The sequence below is a fragment of the Myotis daubentonii genome, chromosome 14 (assembly GCF_963259705.1).
Source record: "Myotis daubentonii chromosome 14, mMyoDau2.1, whole genome shotgun sequence".
In the NCBI taxonomy this organism is placed as follows: Eukaryota; Metazoa; Chordata; class Mammalia; order Chiroptera; family Vespertilionidae; genus Myotis; species Myotis daubentonii.
The window spans coordinates 14,916,224-14,932,369 of NC_081853.1; the positions used below are offsets into that span (position 1 = coordinate 14,916,224).

The 16,146-nt window shown below is 47.1% G+C and overlaps 1 protein-coding gene across 1 annotated transcript in view; it reads left to right on the forward strand.

Annotated features, from left to right (window-relative positions):
- DNAH12 (dynein axonemal heavy chain 12) overlaps nucleotides 1-16,146 on the forward strand; it is a 283,964-nt gene that overhangs the window by 3,901 nt on the left and 263,917 nt on the right. The window contains exons 2-4 of the mRNA XM_059663211.1: nucleotides 1,365-1,439; nucleotides 1,708-1,771; nucleotides 2,625-2,821. Of these exons, the coding sequence (XP_059519194.1) occupies nucleotides 2,652-2,821 (170 nt within the window). The 5' untranslated portion in view covers nucleotides 1,365-1,439; nucleotides 1,708-1,771; nucleotides 2,625-2,651. The remainder of the gene's footprint in view (nucleotides 1-1,364; nucleotides 1,440-1,707; nucleotides 1,772-2,624; nucleotides 2,822-16,146) is intronic.

Here is a 16,146-nt window from a genome sequence, read left to right on the forward strand (position 1 = left end):
GCTTTTGCAATTGTAGAGAGTAGTTAGCCAAGTCCAAGATCTGTAGTGCAGGCTATCTGGAAGGGTAAATCCAGAGAGGGCGAGAAATTGTAGAGTTAGCTTCTGTTTGGAGTCAGACTCCTTGCATGCCTAAGCCTGTGTGTGTGTGTGTGTGTGTGTGTGTGTGTGTATGTGTGTGTGGTTTAATCCTCACCCAAGGATATTTTTTCCATTGATTTTTAGAAAGAGTGGAAGGGAGGGAGAGGGGGAGGGAAAGAGAGAGAGAAACATCTATGTGAGACACATCGATTGGTTGCCTCCCACACACACCCCGACTGGGGTTGTAGGGATGGAATCTGTAACCCAGGTACCTGCGCTTGACTGGAAATTGAACCTGTAGCCCCTTGGTGTGCAAGCCGACACTCTAACCACTGAGCGAGCAACACTGGCCAGAGCTAAGTCTTTTTAAAAGGACTTCCACGGATTGAGTCAGGCCCACCCAAATCTCCTTATTTATTAGGGACTTGAATTATATCTGCAAAAATCTCTTCACAGCACTGTTAGATTAGTGTTTGATTAAATAACTGGGAGAAGATGCACCTAGGATATAAAAGACTGCTGTTCTCCCTTTAGTCCTTGTAGGGATATGTCAAAGAACCATCACATACAAATATTTTGTTTTCTACAGAAAGATAGATTGCTTTTACAAGCTACAAGTATACTTAGTTTGTTCATTTGCTCACTCAGATGACATTTTTACTTATTTTAAGCTATTTTTTATTAAAAAATTTTAATGTTGACATAATTGCAGGTGTCCTCCTTTTCCCCACCCTTTGTCCACCCAGCCCTCTTCCCCCTCCCTTGGCCTTCACCAAACTATTGTCTGTGTCCAAGGGGTATGCATATATGTTCTTTAGCAAATCCCTTTATCTTCTTTATCCAGTCACCCCCATAGAGGATTTATTGTGTGCCAGACACAACAGTGTAGCCTATACTATGGTGACTGGCCCATAGATGCTCAAATACTAGTATTTGTTGAATGAATATGCCATCAATACACTCCCAGGACTTACTTTTTCCCCTATTTATTTGTGCACATAGTATTTAAGCTGTTATTAAGATGGAATATCCATTGTGTAGCTTCAAACAGCAAAATTTCACATTTCTGTTTCCAAGCATACTCATAAAATTAACACACCTTTAACCTTTTTTTTTTTTTGCCAATGATTTCCTGAAGAAAACGTGCTGTATAAATAAATACCAAATATAGAAACAAGATAAATTATATTGCTGATTAGTTGCAATATTTATAGAGAAGTTACGATGGGGACACTTGAACCCTTGATCCTCAATTGAAATGAGTGTTTACATCTATTTTCCAACAGATCCAAATTTCCAGTCTTGCCGTTTTCCACAATTTGAAGATTCTGATTCTCTGGACCCCTTCCAAAGGAAGACAGGTAAAAAAAAAAAAAAATCTCATTCAACCACCCTCCGTTTACTTAAGTAATGAATTATTGTTGTGGCAGGTAATCCTAATCTGTCGCAGCTCAGCAACTGCCTCTCCAGGCAACCTTTTAGCCAATCTCTCCAACTGCGACAGGGGCAGTTTCTATGGCGACTGACAACTTTGTATCTACAGCAGGTTACAGCCTGCCTGGGCGGGGAGTCGGGGAGTCAGTGGGTTCCTGAAGTTTCGCCCCTCGTTTTTCCTTTTTCTTTCGCCAGGAGAGAAGCTCACTGAACGTTTCCCTCTTATCTGCCCAGCTGAGAAGTAGTGAAAAACAGACAGGTACTTATTTGTCTTCAGCTTTTCACCCCTCTCTCAAGCCAAGCGATCACCAAATAGATGCCTGCAGAAATACTTTCTTTTTCACGGCAGGAATCTCCAAATTCTGTGGGAATCCGAGGTAAATGCAGTTGGTATCACCGTTAATTGTCTAGCATTTACATGACATTTTAGATATTCTATGTGTTTTGCTTTATCGTAATATCACTTTCTAGGAAGGCAGCAAAACTCAGATACAACATTGATATTTAAATATTAATGATATTAAATTGGTTTGGGGGAGAGAGATTATACCTCAACAACTGGATTTGTTGTTGTGATTTGCACTTTAGGAAAAATCTGAACTGAGACTTTTAGAACTGTAATTTCATCCTTGAGGAAACTGAAACCCTAACCTGGAAGTGATTTTTTTCATTTTTTCATAGCAAGTGGATGGTTGGGACTCTAACAGGAATCCCTGCCCATTTATTTCAACTGCCATTCTTGTTTTGTTTTAGTGTATGTGTGTGTGTGTGTGTGTGTTGGTAAGAAAACATTTATTTGGTAAATCACAGAGGTAGAAAAAGTAATTCCTGGAAGACATGGCCTTAGGAAACAAGTTATAGAGGTAAAGAAAGGGCCTTGGACCTGGGGAGTGAGGGAGCTAATGGTAATGTGCCTTGGACGAGGAGGGGGAAGGGAAAGGCACCAGCGTGTTCTTCGGGGGGAGAGTGCCTTAACTGCCATGAAGACTGATACCATACTTGGGAGGAAGATCTAAAAAGGCCTAGAATTTTGGGTATTGATATAAAATGTATGTTATCAATATATTGAGGCTAGTTTTTACAATAACGGCTTTATGGATTTTTCTCTTCAGATTATAGAGTATTTTTAGGAGACCAAGATGTCAGACCCAAACAAAGCTGCCATTGCTGCAGAAAAGGAGGCTCTGAACTTGAAGTTACCTCCCATTGTCCATCCTCCTGAAAACATAGGTGTTGATACACCAACACAAAGTAAGCTTCTGAAGTACAGAAGATCCAAGGAGCAAAGGAAGACAATTAATCAGTTAGTGTAAGTAGCATATTAGTAAATAATTCTTGTTTAGAATTCAAGTGAAATGATTTGTGTTCTCTCTATATATAAAAGGCTAAGCAACCATCTGACTGTCCAATTGGCCGGTAGGTATGATGCACACTGACCACCAGGGGGCAGGCTCAATGCAGGAGTTGCAGTGACCTGGCAGTGGCGGTTCTCAGGTGACACACCCTGGAACCAGAGAGGAGGGAGCCCGATTCCGGGGTGCGTCACCCGAGAACTGCCCTCTTGCAATCTGGGACGCCTCAGGGGATGTTGGAGAGCTGGTTTTGGCCCAATCCCTGCAACCAAGGCCGAGGGACCCCACCTGCCAGAGGGACCCTTCGCTCACTCCGCAGATGCCCTTTGAGCCACAGCACCACCCCAGGTGTGGCAGGCCAGGGAGGAACCGCGGGAGTTTGACTCCAGAGTGTGTCTGGCCCAGCCATGGGCAAACTACGGCCCACGGGCCGGATCCTGCCCATTTGAAATGAATAAAACTAAAAAAAAAAAGACCGTACCCTTTTATGTAATGATGTTTACTTTGAATTTATATTAGTTCACACAAACACTCCATCCATGCTTTCGTTCCGGCCCTCCGGTCCAGTTTAAGAACCCATTGTGGCCCTCGAATCAAAAAGTTTGCCCACCCCTGGTCTGGCCCATCTCGCCCAGTCCTGCCCTGCCAGCCACCTTCTAATTAATTTCCTTTCAATGTGCATGAATCTGCACACCGGGGCACTAGTATTTTCGTAAAAAGCTTTATACACCCATGCTTAACCTACTGTTGTATAAGTTTTGTATTTTCATTTCATTGTGAAGTTCTTTTATGTCAGTAAGTATACTTCTACCACATCATATTTAATGACTATTTTCCATTGTTATCTTTACACCACAAAGTATAAAATCAGTCCTCTCTGGACATTTTGCAGTGCTGTGATAAATATCCCAGTAGCTGATTTCTTTTTTTTTTTAAAATATATTTTATTGATATTTTACAGAGAGGAAGAGAGAGGGATAGAGAGTTAGAAACATCGATGAGAGAGAAACATCGATCAGCTGTCTCCTGCACACTCCCTACTGGGTATGTGCCCGCAACCAAGGTACATGCCCTTGACCGGAGTCGAACCTGGGACCCTTGAGTCCGCAGGCCAATGCTCTATCCATTGAGCCAAACTGGTTAGGGCTTAGTAGCTGATTTCTTACACACACCTTTATATCTTAAAGATAAATTCCTAGAAACAAGGGATACATTTTTCATATATTGCCAAATTACCTTGGGAAGTGTGAATTTTCATTTCTGTCAGCAATGAATTAAAGAGCACCCTCTTCCCCACACCACTGCCAACATTGGGTATTAGTGTTTTATCATCTTTGGTAAAAATGGGGAAATAAGATTTCCTTGATATTTTACTTGCTGTTCCCTAATTAGTATTGGGATAGAACTTTTTTCATATTTTGGGGGGTATTTGTATTAGTGCTTTGTGAACTCTCTATCATGTCCATAGATCATTTTTCTTTCAGGGCTCATTATACATTTATCATTTACCAAAATAATGGGTCAAATATATTTCTCCCAATTTTTCATTTGTTTTTAATTTTTAAGTTTTTTAATTGCCAAGAACTTTAAATTTTTCTTTTTTGATCTCTGTCATTGATATCATCTTTATAAAAGAATCTCTACTTCAAGGTTATAAAAATACATAAATTTTTGCTCTGGCCCATGTGGCTCAGTTAGTTGGAGCCTCCTCCCATATACCAGAAGGTGGTAGGTTCAATTCCTAGTCAGGGCATTTGCCTAGGTTGTGGGTTTGATCTCCACAGCCAATCGGTGTTCCTCTGGTGTTTCTATCTCTCATTGATATTTCTCTCTTTCTCTCTCTGTCTTCCTCCCTCTAAAGTCAAATTTAAAATATCTAAATTTTCTTCTTGTACCTCAAAGTACTAGGATTTTCCATATTAAAATGTTTAATTTATCTAGTAATTTAAAAATAAAAAATAAAAAGCTTTATGTAGGTTTTCATAAATAGTTTTATACCATCTTGAAGTTCAATTAGGAAAACAATAGAAAAGTAATCATAGCGACAGTGAGTGATGTACTGTATGTGCTTACTCTAAGCATTGTTTTTATCACTTCACCTATATTTCTCACAACAGCCCTATAAGATGGGTACTGCTGTTATCTCTGTTTTATAGATGAGTAAACTGAGTTGCAGAGAAGTTAATAACTTACCCAAGATCACACAATCTGGTTCAGGGGTTCACATATTTTAAGCACCAAACTATTCCTCCTCTTTGTATATTACTAGAGGCCTGGTGCACAAAATTTGTGCAGGGTGGGGGAGCGGTCCCTCAGCCCGACCTGCACCCTCTCCAATTCAGGAGCCCTCAGGGGATGTTCTACAGATGGCTTAGGCCTGCTCCCCATGGTTCTCTGCTGTCTGCGGGGCCCATTTGGCCGCTCCTGGGTCTCCATGGTGACAGCCAAGCAGGCCCTGCTCTCAGCTGCCACCCCCGGGACTGGAGGACTCCAGTGGGGCTGAGAGGACTGGGTGCCGCCATCTTTGTGTTGGAGTCATGGTTAATTTGCATATTACTCTTTTATTAGATAGGACTAGAGGCCCGGTGCACAAAAACTTGTGCACTCGGCGGGGAAAGGGGGGTCCCTCAGCCCGGCCTGTGACCTCTTGCAGTCTGGGACCCCTCGGGAGATAACGACCTGCTGGCTTAGGCCTGCTCCCGGGTGGCAGAGGGCAGGCCCAATCCCTAGGTGCAGCCCTTGGTCGGGCTCAGAGCAGGGCCGATTGGGGAGTTGGGGTGCTGCCCCCTGTCATGCACAGAGCAGGGCGGATTGGGAGGTTGCAATGCCACCCTCAATCACACTCAGGGTAGGGCCGATTGGGGGGTTGGGGCACTGCCCCCTGTCACACTCAAGGCAGGGTTGATGGGGAGGTTGCAGTGCCACCCCCTGTCACGCAAAGAGCAGGGCCGATCAGGAGGTTGGGGCGCTGCCCCCTGTCACGCAGAGAGCAGGGCCCATCAGGGCGTTGAGGAACTCCCCCCTGTCACTCACAGAGTAGGGCCAATAGGGGAGTTGGGGTACCACCCCATGTCACACACAGAGCAGGGTGGATCAGGGGGTTGGGGTGCCGCCACTGTCACACTCAGGGCAGGGCCAACGGGCAGGTTATGGTTCTACCCCATCACACGCAGAACAGGGCCCGTGGGGGGAGCGGAGGTTGGGGCGCCACCCTCTATCACCCACAGAGCAGGGCCGATCAGGGGGTTGGAGCGCCGCCACTCTCACACTCAGGGCAGGGCCAATGGGGAGGTTATGGCTCTACCCCATCACACACAGAGCAGGGCCCGTGGGGTGGGGGGGTTGGGGCACCGCACCCTGTCACACACAGAGCCACAGGGCGATCAGGGGGTTGGGGCACCACACCCTGTCACACACAGAGCCGCAGGGCGATCAGGGGTTCGGGAGCTCCCCCCTGTCACGCACAGAGCAGGGCTGATCAGAAGGTTGGGGCGCCTTCCCCTGTCATGAACAGAGCAGGGTGGATAGGGAGGTTGTGGCCCCGCCCCCTGTCACACACAGAGCCGCAGGACAATCAGGGGGTTAGGGAGCTCCCCCATTGTCACGCACAGAGCAGGGCTGATCAGAAGGTTGGGGCGCCTTCCCCTGTCATACACAGAGCAGGGCGGATAGGGAGGTTGTGGCCCCGTCCCCTGTCACACACAGAGCTGCAGGGTGATCAGGGGGTTTGGGCGCTGCCCCCTGTCACACTGATCCTGGTGCTGGGAGGCATATTACCCTTTTACTATATAGGATAGAGGCCTGGTGCATGGGTGGGGCTGGCTGGTTTGCCCTGAAGGGTGTCCTGGACCAGGGTGGGGGTCCCCACTGGGGTGCCTGGCCAGCCTGGGTGAGGGGATGATGGCTGTTTGCAGCTTGTCACACACCCTTCAGGGTGGGGGTCCCCCCTGGGGTGCCTGGCCAGTCTGGGTGAGGGGCTGAGGGCTGTTTTCAGGCTCGCGGGTGACTGAAGCTCCCAACTGCTCCTTATTTTCTTTTTTGTTTTTATTCTTGGCCAGCTTTAGCTCTGGCTCCAGCTCTGAGGCCTCTGCTGGGTTCTATAATTGAGACACTGTATCAACTCCATCTCTGAGATCCCGGCTCACTGAAAGCTGGTTTCTGGGGTTTTATTTATCTTCTATATTTGGTACAATGTTTCAGACTGCAGGCTCAGAGGCCTGCAGTGGCAGGCGGGGAACGTTGGAGTCCTCCGTCACTGCAGTAAGCAAGCCTCATGTTAGTTTCAAGCTGCCTGGCTGCCGGCCGCCATCTTGGCTGGCAGTTAATTTGCATATCTTGCTGATTAGCCAATGGGAAGGGTAGCGGTCGTACGCCAATTACCATGTTTCCCTTTTATTAGATAGGATAATCATACTGGTCCCTGAGAGTAAAACCAAGTAATTGGGCCTCTAGGAATGACATTGCATTTGAACAAATACTTAATAAGATATCTAAAATTTTTTTTTAAATTTATAGATCTGAGAGAAAGAGAGGAACATTGACCTGCTGTTCTACCCATCCATGCACTCATTGGTTGCTTCCTGAATGTGCCTTGACCAGGAATTGAGTTCAAAATCCTGGTGCTCAAACCAACTGAGCCACCCAGCCAGGGTCTTAATGATATATCCTGAAACTACTTGTACTTAAATTTTTTTACCTACAAAAGAAAATATAGTACAACATCCTGTCCTTTCCCCCTCCAATTTAGTGGAAATTAAAACCACGTACCAAAAACTGTGATTAGTATGGTTCAGTTTAATTTAGCAGTTACTGGCAATTTCCTAGGTACCTGACTCTGTAGGGTTCTGGGGATAACTAAAAAGAAAAAAACAGTGAGCCTATTTGTACAATTCTAACCTAACACTGAAGTATAAAATGGGAAATTTCTCTATGGTAGATTTCTGATTCTCTTTCTGAATTCTCTTTCTCTTCTTGGTTTGCCTCATTTATACATATTTTTTGCAACTGACTAAATTTTACTGTTACATTGTTAATGATTATATTGTTGCTAATTTTTGCAAATTTTATTTTCTTTACAATTAAACTGATCTATAAAACTTTTTTAGATTTACATTTTTATTAGTTTATCAATCATCTAATCATATTTAAATCCAAATTTATAAGGTATATTAACTAATATTAGTATATGTATTACTAGATCACCAGAGGGCAGGAGACAATGCCCAGTGGGTAAAAATCCTTTACCCACTTCATTTCTAGGACTCTACTCAACATTTCAGTAGACCTACAGAATAGAGATGGGGGTCCCTTAGGAGTTAAGTATTATTCTTACTCTAAAACCTTTCACTTTCTCACATTGTCATGTTGAACTACTTGCAGTTCCAGGAATCCTATCTAATAATAGACAAAAAGGGTAATTGACCATACCTTCACTACACCTCCCATTGGCTAATCAGCATGATATGCAAATTAACCGCCAACAAATATGGCGGTTAATTTGCATAGTAGGCGCCCAGTGGCTATCGGCTATTGGAGCTTGCAGTCAGAGCTGAGAAGTCCCCTGCCCAGGCCTGACGCCTCGGTCAGAAACATTAGGCCTGGGCATAGGTGGAGCCGTGATGGTGGGGAGCAGGGGGGAAGCCAGTGATGGTGGGTAGCAGAGCGGAGCCCGCGATGTGGGGAGCAGGGGGCCTCAGAGGCATTGGGCCTGGGCAGGGGTGGAGCCGGTAATCGATGGAGCTGGGGGTCCCCTGCCCAGGCCTAATGCCTTGGCCACAGGCGTTAGGCCTGGGCAGGGGCAGAGCAGGAGATTGCGGAGAGCTGTGGGTCCCCTGCCCAGGTCTAATGCCTCAGTGAGAGGCATTAGGCCTGGGTGGGGTGGAGCTGGCAATCACAGGGAGCAGAGGCCGAGTTGGCGATTGTGGGGAGCTGGGGGTCCCCTCCCCAGGCCTAATGCCTGGGCCACAGGCGTTAGGCCTGGGCAGGGGAGGAGCAGGAGATGGAGGAGAGCTGGTGGTCCCCTGCCCAGGTCTAAGCCTTGGCCAGAGGCGTTAGGCCTGGGCAGTGGCGGAACCAGCCATCGCGGGGAACAGGGGCGGAGTCAGTGATCGTGGGGAGCTGGGGGTCCACTGCCCAGGCCTAATGCCTCGGCCAAAGGCCTTAGGCCTGGGCAGGGGCAGAGCGGGAGATTGTGGGTAGAAGGGGTGGAGCCGGCAATGATGGGAGCTAGGGGTCCTCTGCCCAGGCCTAATGCCTTGGTCAGAGGCATTATGCCTGGGCAGGGGCGGAGCCAGCAATCCCTGGAGCTGGGGGTCGTCTGCCCAAGCCTAATGCCTTGACCAGAGGTGTTAGGCCTGGGCAGGGGCGGAGCCAGTGATTGCTGGGAGCAGGGGCGGAGTCGGCGATCGTGGGGAGCTGGGGGTCCCCTGCCCAGGCCTAACCCCTCGGTCAGAGGCATTAGGCCTAGGCAGGGGGAGAGCAGGAGATCCCGGGGAGCTGGGGGTCCCCTGCCCAGGCCTAATGCCTTGGCCAGATTCATTAGGCCTGGGCAGGGGCGGAGCCAGCAATGGCTGGGAGCTGGGGGGTCCCCTGCCCAGGCCTAATGCCTTGGCCACAGGCGTTAGGCCTGGGCAGGGGCGGAACGGGAGATTGCAGAGAGCTGGGGGTACCCTGCCCAGGCCTAATGCCGTGGCCAGAGGCGTTTGGTCAGGGCAGGGGCAGTTCCAGCAATCAGGAGTAGCAGGGGCAGAGCTGGTGATGGTGGGAGCTGGGGGTTCCTTGCCCAGGCCTAAGGCCTTGGCCAGAGGCCTTAGGCCTGTGCAGGGGCAGAGCCAGAGATTGCAGGGAGCAGGGAGGGAGCTGGTGATGGCGGGGAGCAGGGGCAGAGCCATCGATCATGGAGAGCAGGGGCTGAGCTGATGATTGAGGGAGCTGGAGGTCCTCTGCACAGGGCTAATGACTCGGCCAGAGGCGTTAGGCCTGGGCAGGGGCCAAGCCGGCAATTGGTGTGAACTACAGAGGAAACACCTTTTCTGACTGCTCATTGGCTTAGCTCCCTGTATGCCACTGGTAATATTCTTAGTAACTTGGGTAATAAGAATCCAAATAGGTGATCTAGGGTTTTTTACCACACTCCTGGAGAAAAAAAGGAAGGTCCACTGCTGGAGAGTTAAGAAATGTCATCTCCTGTCCTAGCTGGTTTTGCTCAGTGGATAATGCCCACTGCTGGGTCTGGGTTCAATTCTGACTAAGAGCATGTACCTAGGTTGCAGGCTCCTCCCTGGCCTGGGCCCAGGTCAGGGCTCATGCAGGAGGCAACCAATCAAAGTGTTCCTCTCAGTTTGATGTTTCTCTCTGTCTTTCCCCTTTCTCTTGCACATTCTCTAAAAATCAATGGAAACATATCCTCAGGTGAGGATAAAAAAAGAAAGAAAGAAAGAGACGGAGAGGCATTGATTGGACTGTTGAGCCTTGGAGGGAAGGTAGGGGAGGGTGGGTGTAAGGGGGAGAGATCAACCAAAGGACTTACATGCAAGCATATAGGCCTAACCAATGGACACGGACAACGAGGGGGTGAGGGGGGGGAGGATGAGGGCATGAGTGGGGTGGTAGGGGATAACGTGGGGATAAGGACACATATGTAATATCTTAATAAAAAAAAATATTTTTTTTTAAAAAGAAAGAAATGTCATATCCTATGAAAGACACATTTTGAAAATGCCTAAAGAAAGTTATCATGTTTTCATGGTAAAGGGATTGGAGTCTGTGTTGATGAAAACACCTTGGTGGCTGTGGTGACTGGCAGTGGCTGCAACAGCAGGGTGATGGGGCTGGTGCCTTCCCCTGATCAGCCTGGTCGCCTCCCACAAAGGAGCAAGGAGCAGGGAGTAGGACATCCCCTGAGGGCTCCCAGTATGTGATAGGGGGCAAGCTAGGCTGAGGGGCCCTCCCCTTCAGTGCACAAATTTTTGTGCACAGAGCCTCTAGTCTATAATAATAAAAGCATAATATGCTAATTATACTGGACATCCTTCCGGAGGACCTTTTGGGTGAAGCTGGGGCTGTGAAGGAAACCTGGGTCCCAGGTGCCAGAGGGAAGCCGGTGCCAGCAGCCAGGGGAAGGAAGGCCTACTCTTGAATGAATTTCATGCATCGGACCTCTAGTATATTATATTTTTCATAGTTTAGTAAAAAATAAATTTCAGCCCTAGCTGCTGTTGCTCAGATGGTCGGGCATCATTTTTGCACTAAAGGGTTGCTGGTTTGATTTCTGGTCAGGGCACATGCCCAGGATTGTGGGATCAATCCCCAGTAGGGGTGTGCAGGAGGCAGCCAGTCGATGTTTCACTCTCATGGCGATGTTTCTCTCTCTGTTCTGTGTCCCTCTCCCTTCTTCTCTCTCTAAAAATCAATGAAAAAAATCTTTAAATACAAAATTAAATAAATTTCACAGTTGCTTCCTAGAGTTTCCTTCACTGGAAAGTATTTGTCTGCCTGAATTACACTAGTTCTTCAAAGCTTACTTTATGGATCACCACATCTGGAAAGCCTTCTCCTAATTCCTTTAGCGCATCTTTAACGCTGTCTACATATTACTCTTACACCAATTGGCAGACATTAAGTACCTATTGTTACAAAGCTGCTGTGCTTGCCACTGGGGAGAGTATAGGAACACAAAAAGAATTGTATCTTTAAGAAGCTTATGTTCTAGTGGTAGGAAACATATAGTAAATACGTTTAAAAAAGAGTATGTTAACCTTTTATATGTGCATCGGTACTATGAAGAAATAAGATAGTGGGATAGAGTGTGATAGGCCAGGAACATCGCAGGAAAGGCCTGTGGAAATGCTATTGAAGTAGAGAATCTAAAGTTGTCATTTAAATAACCATGGGAACAGCACTGTGGCAAAGGGAATAGCAAGCATGAAAGCCCTGAAATATGAATGCTTTTAGTGTGTTCTAGTAATTTAAAAAGGCCACTGTCACTACAGCATCAAGGGCTGTGGGAAGACTGGTATCAGGTGAATATGGAGACAAAGGTAGGGATAGATTGTGAAAGGCTTTGCAGACCATGATAAGGAATTCAGATACCATTTCAAATGCAGTTGAAGCCATTGAAATGTTTTAAACTGGGAAGTGACATGAAATCTAACTCACACTTAAAAAAATCACTCTGGCTATTAGGAATAGACTGAGGTAGAGGAAAGAGGGCAAGAATTGAAGGAAACAAGGAAAGCAGATAATAGCATAGATGAGAGCTTCTGTGGTTTGGATAAGGCTGGAGACAATTGAGGAACAGAGAAGTGGATTTACAGGTGATATGTTTTGGAACCTGCATCAATAGGACTTGCTACTAGATTGCCTTTGGTAACAAGGTAGATGGTAATGTTCATATTTATAGCATATTGGAAGTCCAGGAGATGATGGGGGGTGATGGGTAAAAAGCAATGATTCTTTTTTAGGAGTTGAGGTGCTATGTGACATCTAAGGGGAAATATGTTAACTAGGCAGTTGGATATATAAGAGAAGAGGCCTAGGCTAGAGATACCAATTTAGGAGTCAGCAGAATGTAAATAATTTTTAAAGTGGAAACCAAGATGGTGGCATAGGTAAACACCGGAAATTGCTGCCTCCCACAACAACTTCAAAAATACAACAAAAAGACAAAACAGACATCATCCAGAACTATAGGAAGGCTGGCTGAGTGGAAATTCTACAACTAGAAGGAAAGAGAAAAGCACACTGAGACTCAGAGGAGGTGCAGAAGTAAAGTGCAGAGGTACGGAGGTTCGAGCGCCTGCGGAAAGGGGCTGGCACCTGAGGACGCGGCTGTCTTTTTGAATCGGGAGGGAGTCACAAGCTCCCGACTGCTCTGAACTCCAGTTCCGGGAAGTCTCTGGGGACCCAGGACTCATACGGGGAGAAACTGGACTGTCTGGCAGCGGGCAGAACTCGGAACTCGAGGGCGGCTTTCCCTCAGAGGTGCTTGCTGCGATTACCAGGACACTGAGACTCGGGGCCCCTTAGGGCAGGGCTGAGGATCAGCCATAGCTGCTTGCTCCGCCTGTTGATTCCCTGAGACCCCACCCCACCCAGGCTGCGGCAGAGGCTTTTGCATATGAATGCCCTGGCCCTTTGCAATCTGAAAATTACCTAACAAATTGCAGCTGGGCCACACAGACCCAGAACTTCCAAGAGAAGGCCCAAGGCCCCACAGCAGCTTGCTTGCATTGCTTCACAGCTGGACCTCATCTGGGAACCTCCAAACTCCAAAAAAGGAAGGGGAATCTTCAGATCTCTTCATAGCTCCTGTTGGGTAACCTCAGGCAGAGGCTAAATTAGCACCTCCTTAGATCCAAGAGCCAGTATATGCAGTGATCAGAGTGGGACCATCCAGATTACAACTCCTCATATCCATAAGGAACACACTCAGGGGGCAGACTCAGAGAGCACCAAAGCCCCACTGAAGCAAGTCTTGCCCCGGAGGGGTGACTTCAGCACAGAAGTTCTCCCACTGCAGACACAGCTGATTCTCACAGCCAATTGGCCTGGAGGTCAATTCCTCCCAGTGATACGAACAACAATCAAGGCTTAGCTACAACAAGACTGTGCACAAAGCCCACAAAAGGGTGCACCAAGAGTGTCCACCTCAGGTAGTTGGGGAGGCTGAGCCACTTAGCCCTTTCGGACACCTAGCACACAAAGCCACTCTACCAACACAGGGAAGCAGCCAAAATGAGAAGACAAAGAAACAGGTCACAAATGACAGAAATGGAGGAAAGCAAACTACTGGATATAGAGTTCAAAACCACACTTTTTTTCTCTTGCTGCTTTTAAGATTCTCTCTTTGTCTTTTGCTCTTGGCATTTTAATTATGATGTGTCTTGGTGTGGTCCTCTTTGGGTTCCTTTTGTTTGGGGTTCTCTGCACTTCCTGGACTTGTAAGTCTATTTCTTTGACCAGGTAGGGGAAGTTTTCTGTCATTATTTCTTCAAATAGGTTTTCAATATCTTGCCCTCTCTCTTCTTCTGGTATCCCTATAATTCTGATGTTGGTACGCTTGAAGTTGTCCCAGAGGCTCTTTACACTATCTTCATATTTTTGAATTCTTTTTGCTTTTTGCTTTGTCGGTTGGGTATTCTTTGTTTCTTTGTATTTCAAATCTTTGACTTGATTCTTGGGATCCTCTTGTCTGCTGTTGGATCTCTGTATATTATTCTTTATTTCAGTCAGTGTATGCTTAATTTCTAGTTGGTCCTTTTTCATATCCTCGAGGGTCTCACTAGATTTCTTGAGGGTCTTACTAAATTTATCGGCGGTTTCCATAAAATTCTTGAAAAACCTTATAAATGTGGTTTTGAACTCTATATCCAGTCGTTTGCTTTCCTCCATTTCTGTCATTTGTGACCTCTTTCTTTGTCTCTGCATTTTTTATGCTTCCCTGTGTTGGTAGAGTGGTTTTGTGTGCTAGGTGTCCTGTAGGGCCCAGTGGCTCAGCCTCCCCCGTTACCTGAGGTGGACACTCTTGGTGCACCCCCTTGTGGTCTTTGTGCACAGTCTTGTTGTAGTTATGCCTTGATTGTTGTAGGATCACTGGGAGGAATTGACCTCCAGGCCAATTGGCAGTGAGAATCGGCTGTGTCTGCAGTGGGAGAACTTCTGTGCTGAAGACACCCTTCTGCAAGACTTGCTTCAGTGGGGCTTTGGTGCTCACTGAGTCTGCCCCCTGAGTGTGTCCCTTATGGATCTGAGGAGTTGTAATCTGGATGGTCCCCCTCTGACCACTGGGTACACTGGCTCTTGGAGGCTACCCAGCAGGAGCTATGAAGAGAACTGCATATTCCCCTTCCTTTTTTGGAGTTTGGAGGTGCCCTGATGAGGCCCAGCTGTGAAGCAATGCAAGATGCTGTGGGGCGTTGGGCCTTCTCTTGGAAATTCTGGGTCTGTGGCCCAGCTTCAGTTTGTTAGGTAATTTTCAGGTTGCAAAGGGCCAGGGCATTCATATGCAAAAGCCTCTGCCGCAGCCTGGGTGGGGCGGGGTCTCAGGGAATAAAAGGGCGGAGCAAGGAACTATGGTGGATTCTCAGCCCTGCCCTAAGGGGCCATGCGCGTCTCAGTGTCCTGATAATTTAATTGCTGCAAGCACCTCTGAGGGAAAGCCGCCCTCGAGTTCCGAGTTCTGCCTGCTGCCAGACAGTCCAGTTTCTCCCCGTATGAGTCCTGGTTCCCCAGAGACTTCCTGGAACCAGAGTGCAGAGCAGTCGGGAGCTTGTGACTCCCTCCTGATTCAAAAAGACAGCCACGTCCTCAAGTACCAGCCCCTTTCTGTGCACTCTCGAGCCTCCGTACCTTTGCACTTTACTTCCGCAGCTCCTGACCCTCAATGTGCTTTTCTCTTTCCTTCTAGTTGTAGAATTTCCACTCCGCCAGCCTTCCTGTAAGTTCTGGATGATGTCCGTTTTGTCTTTTTATTGTGTTTTGAAGTTGTTGTAGGAGGCAGCAATTTCGGTGTTTCCCTATGCCGCCATCTTAGTTTCTCCTTGCACTCTGTTTTTATCTACTTACCATTTCAGTTTAAATTCCTTGAGATTTGTTGCTGTAATCCTATATACTAAAAGCCTAATATGTAAATCGACCAAATGGCAAAACGACCGGCGGAATGACTGATTGCTATGATGCGCACTGACCACCAAGGGGCAGACACTCAATGCAGGAACTGCCCCAGCCTGCAGGCCCCAGGTCAGCCAAAGTGGGTGCCAGCGGGGGCCCCCTGATCGCCTTGCTGGTTGCCCCACAGATGGAGGCAACCGGAGGTGGTGGGGAGCGGGGCCAGTGAGCGGGTGGTGCCAGGCCGGCCAAGGTGATTGCCCTGCTGGTCACCCCACAGATTGGCCCTGATCACCAGCCAGGCCTAGGGACCCTACCTATGCACGAATTTTGTGCATCAGGCCTCTGGTATTTTAATAAAACCTAGTAGAGTGTCTTGCATAATATAAGCATTCAATATATATTTGGTGATGGATGGATTATATGATGACATAACTTTATTTACAGATGAAGGAGTATTTTATGGGTGATAAGTTTGTACATTAAATACTATTTATTGAGCACCTACTCTCTGCCAGATACCTACGGGGCACTGGGGATAAGAAATGGATAAAACATATTATATGTCAAATGGTGCTAAGTGCTATGTATCAAAGTAAGTGAGGATAAAAGGGATGATAGTGAAGGAAGTGCAACTTTATATAAGGGGTAAGGGAAAGTTTCTCTGAAGGGTAGT